We start from the raw sequence: 4,142 nt of genomic DNA on the forward strand, positions 1-4,142 counted from the left end.
AGAACCAGGTTTGGTCTGTTTTGGGGCTCAGGAAGGACCCAAGGAGAATCTCCTGTCCATAACACCTTCAAAACTGGACGCCAAGCTATCTCTGGTGACATTTTCTCCCAAATAAACATTTTCCATTGCAAGCCCTTGGGTTCTCTTTGGCAAAAGCTGCTTGCTGCCAGCCGTCTGGGCCTCGTAATATTAATTTAGCTCCCTCATCAGAGCAGAAGAGGTTAATTGGTTAATATTTGAGGGCGATCTGAAGCTGAGCAGCCACTAAATACCGATTCTGGTTTATCACTAGCCCACAATTCCACCTCCCTCCGCCGGGTTTTTAATTGCTATTTCCTTGATCACAATTTGCAGGGCAAATTTCAGAGACTGGGACAACCTTTTTACAAGAATTGGTGGGATGAATCAATCTGAAGTGGGCTTCGGAGTGAAGTAGGATTCCAGGTAGTCCTCGACTTACAACTGTTTTATTTAGTGACCGTTCGAAATTACAACGGCACTGAAAAAAAGACGAGCGGTCCTCACACTTACGACCATCACAGCATCCCCATGGTCATGTGATCAAAATTCAGGCACCTAGCAACTGGCATGTATTTACAACGGTTTTAGCATCCTGGGGTCAGGGGTCCTCCGTTTGTGACGTTCCCAAATAGCTTCCCATAAGCAAAGTCAATGGGAGAAGCTGAATTTGCTTAACTACCGTGTGATTCACTTAACAACTGCAGCGATTTGCTTAAAAAACCTTGGCAAAAAAGGGTCGTAAAATTGGACGTGACCCATTCAGTCACCAGCTTGGCTGGCAACAGAAATTGTGGCCCCAATTGCCGTCATATAAGTCGAGGACTCCCTGTATCTCTCCCGAGACACCCCGGAAATCTCCTCTTCAGAACGCAGAACAACAGAATTATTTCCCTCTTCAGTTTTTTTTTATCAGATAAATCAAATCCAGCACGGTAAGACAGGTTACGCATTGCGATGTGAAATGCAACCGTTGCATTGGCAGCGTTGCAACCGAACGCAACAATTCGTTTGCTTTATTCGTATTAACGCATCTGGAGGATATATGTGCATATTTGTAAGGCTTAGGTGAAGAAGAGAAGGGGAAACAGGAAACGGAAGTAGAGTCAGGGCTGGTGAGGAGGAAAACTCAAGAATGGATGGTGCCTTGAACCCAGGGCCAGCGCTAGGCTGGAGCGGGCCCTTTAAGGCAGCCCTAAACTTGCCAAGTTGTATTGGTTAAGGCCAGTCCTGAGCTAAAAACTCTTTTTGAGCTTTCCTGCAGGTCTTCTGCCCAGCTCCCGGGCGCACCCTTGATTTCCTCGCTTTATCTAAAGGCCGGCAGATGTCCAAGTGGCTTCCTTCCCTCGGCCACGACCGGCTGCGGAGGACAAAGTCTTCAGAGGCCATCTATTTTCCGTCAGCTGCAGACATCCTATTTATTATCCCTGTTGTAGAGCAACATATGGTAAATCCTTATTACAAGAGATTCCTATAAACGGCGTGGAGGATTAATAATGCATTTATAACACAACTTTGCTTTGGTATGAAGTGATCTATAAACACATAATAAATGTTTTATTGTGTTTTTGCAGCCTGTTATAAATGATGAATGGGCCGGCTCTGGATGGCCCATCAAATATTCATGCCGCATTGTTTGCGCCGGGACTGTTTGGGAATCCATTAATAATCCGATGAATGGGGGTGCTTTACAAGGAAGGAAGGAAGGAAGGAAGGAAGGAAGGAAGGAAGGAAGGAAAGGAAAGGAAAGGAAAGGAAAGGAAAGGAAAGGAAAGGAAAGGAAGAGGAAAGAAAAAAAATAAATTTGGGATGAGGGAGGGAAGGAAAAGAAATAGGGAGGGAAGGAAGGAAAGAAAAGGCAGGAAGGAAAGAAAAAGGGAGGGAAGTAAAAGAAGGAGAGAGGGAGGAAGGAAGGAAAGAAAAAGAAAGAAAGGAAAAAAAGAAATTTGGGATGGGGCTCAACAATCCTTCCTAATCCTCACCATAAAGTAAATAGGCTGCCCGGTGACCAGTAATTAGATGGGAGAGAACACGGTGAATTATTTGTAAGGGTGGTTATATATTAATGTATATTATCCATAGCATGCCCATAGAACTATCATGAATATATTATATGGCATGTATTATTAATCCTTTCCACCCAATTTATAGGCAGCAGCGCTTCCGAAGGGAGAGGGGAGAGACCCCTCCTGTCATTTCGCCTGTCACAGCCCAGGCAGAAGGCAGGCGGCTTTTTCAACGATCTTCTGGGCTTTTTCTGACATTTTCTCTGAATTGCAGAAATCTTTTTTTCTTTTTCTCGTTCCACTGCTGTGACTTAAAAATGGCTCTGGGCCGGGAGCAAAGAAACAGACCTGAGACAGAAACGAGGAGAAAAATCCTCTTTTGTTATTCTCCATAATTTATTATTTATTTATTTATTAAATTTATACGCCACCTGTCAAGCAAGAGACTCCGGGTGGCTGATTTATAGGTTGGGCATATCCCTCTCCCTCCCTCCCTTCCTCTCTCTCCATAGTAAGACATGGACTAAATAAAAATAAATAAATAAAATAAAATAAAATAACAAACAGCCAATTGCAAAGTTCAGTATCCAGGCAGGGTAAAGGAACTAATATGCCCGATTTCTGCCATGAAATTCACGGCAATTCATGACTCATTTCAGTGGAAAAAAGGGGAAATTTTGCATCCCTGCAGAATATAAGTGCAAATAATTCTCAACTTAATTCAGCAAACTGTTTGAAGTAACAACGGTACTGGGGGAAAAAAAGTGATTTACGACTTGGTCCTCGCATGTACGACCGTCGCATGCAAGGAACCACCAGCTTATGGCCATTTTCAGCTTGAGCCAAGGAATTTTCTGCAGAAAGTTCTTTGGCTCAAGCTGAGAATGGAGCTTTTCGCCACAAAAGTTCTTGACGGGGCCCATTTGCAGCAAAAGCCTGTTCACACCCGGTCGCTCACTCCTCATGGTTTCCTTGTGTGATTGGGACACAGCAACTGACAATATCCGAGTGTGATGCTTCACACATCTCTATATAGCCAGTTTCGTCTAGTGGTTAAGGCACCACACTGGAAACCAGGAGGCTGCGAGTTCTAGTCCCGCCTTAGACATGAAAGCCGGCTGTGTGACTTTGGGCCAGTCCAATTGTTGTGGGGAAAAGAGGAGAAGGAATGCGTATCGGATACCTTCGCTTCCTTGAGTAGTTTAGAACAGAGCCCCCCCCCAAACCATTTGGGAACCAGGGACCGGTTCCCTGGAGAAAGGTTTTTCCATGGACCGGAGACTCTGTGGTTTTGTGTGCTGACTGCATCCCATGGATGCGGCTTTGCTCGTTTGTGTGTGGACTGGGGACCCCTGGTTTTGAAAAAACAATAAAAGCAGGATGTAAAGTAAATAAATACAAAAATAACCCATTCCACCAAGGCCTAACTGCCCCCAAGCAGCTAAGAGAGGAGCAACTGTGATAAATTTGTGTGAATTTTCCCAATTTTTTCTTTCCAGAATCCGGGACAGCCAAAAATCCTGTTGCTCCTCCTCTTGAGCTGGGGTGCGCTGGAAGAATCCGGGTGCGTTTCCTCCCAAATGCAAAATCTTTCACTCCCTCCCTCCCCCTCCTCCTCCCCCCCCCAAAGGGCCTGCTGCGGTCAGAGCAGGGCTTCATGCAGGATCACAACGGCGGCCCTCCTTCCTGGGGGGGGGAGTAGGATTTTTTTAAAGGCAGCTTTTTAACTGGGGAGGGATCAGCAGCACCGGCAACTGCCTGCTGGGGTGGCGCCGCTCCGGGGTCCTTTGCAAAGGGGTTCCGTTCGGGGCGGGTTCGGCAACCTCTCTGGGGGCTCCTTTTGGGGACGGGGCCAGCCCTGGGGGGGCCTTCCCCAATCTGGCCCTTCCGCCTCTTTGGGCCCCGGGACCTTGCCAAGCTTTTTTTTTTTTTTGCAAGTTCCTGGAGCTCTTTGGCTCCAGCCAACTGGCCCAAACTGGTTGCCCCGCTCTCTCCCCCCCGCCCTTGGGACCCCACCCGTAGCGACCCTTCCCACAAGCCCCCCCCCGGGCTCCCCCTCTGCCAGCCTGCGGGAGGGAGGCTCGCCTGGCCCTCCTCCAGCAGACGCGGGTCCGGGTC

The 4,142-nt window shown here is 47.4% G+C and overlaps 1 protein-coding gene across 1 annotated transcript in view; it reads left to right on the top strand.

Moving 5' to 3' along the window:
• Positions 1–1,282: 1,282 nt before the first annotated feature.
• Positions 1,283–4,142, top strand: part of LOC114923650 (MICAL-like protein 2) — a gene marked incomplete at its 5' end in the record, with an annotated part of 19,706 nt that continues 16,846 nt past the window's right edge. The window contains 2 exons of the mRNA XM_029286920.1: positions 1,283–1,465; positions 3,524–3,588. Of these exons, the coding sequence (XP_029142753.1) occupies positions 1,283–1,465; positions 3,524–3,588 (248 nt within the window). The remainder of the gene's footprint in view (positions 1,466–3,523; positions 3,589–4,142) is intronic.

Source organism: Protobothrops mucrosquamatus, unplaced genomic scaffold (genome assembly GCF_001527695.2).
Source record: "Protobothrops mucrosquamatus isolate PMUCROS unplaced genomic scaffold, P.Mucros_1.0 scaffold5936, whole genome shotgun sequence".
Lineage (NCBI taxonomy): Eukaryota > Metazoa > Chordata > Lepidosauria > Squamata > Viperidae > Protobothrops > Protobothrops mucrosquamatus.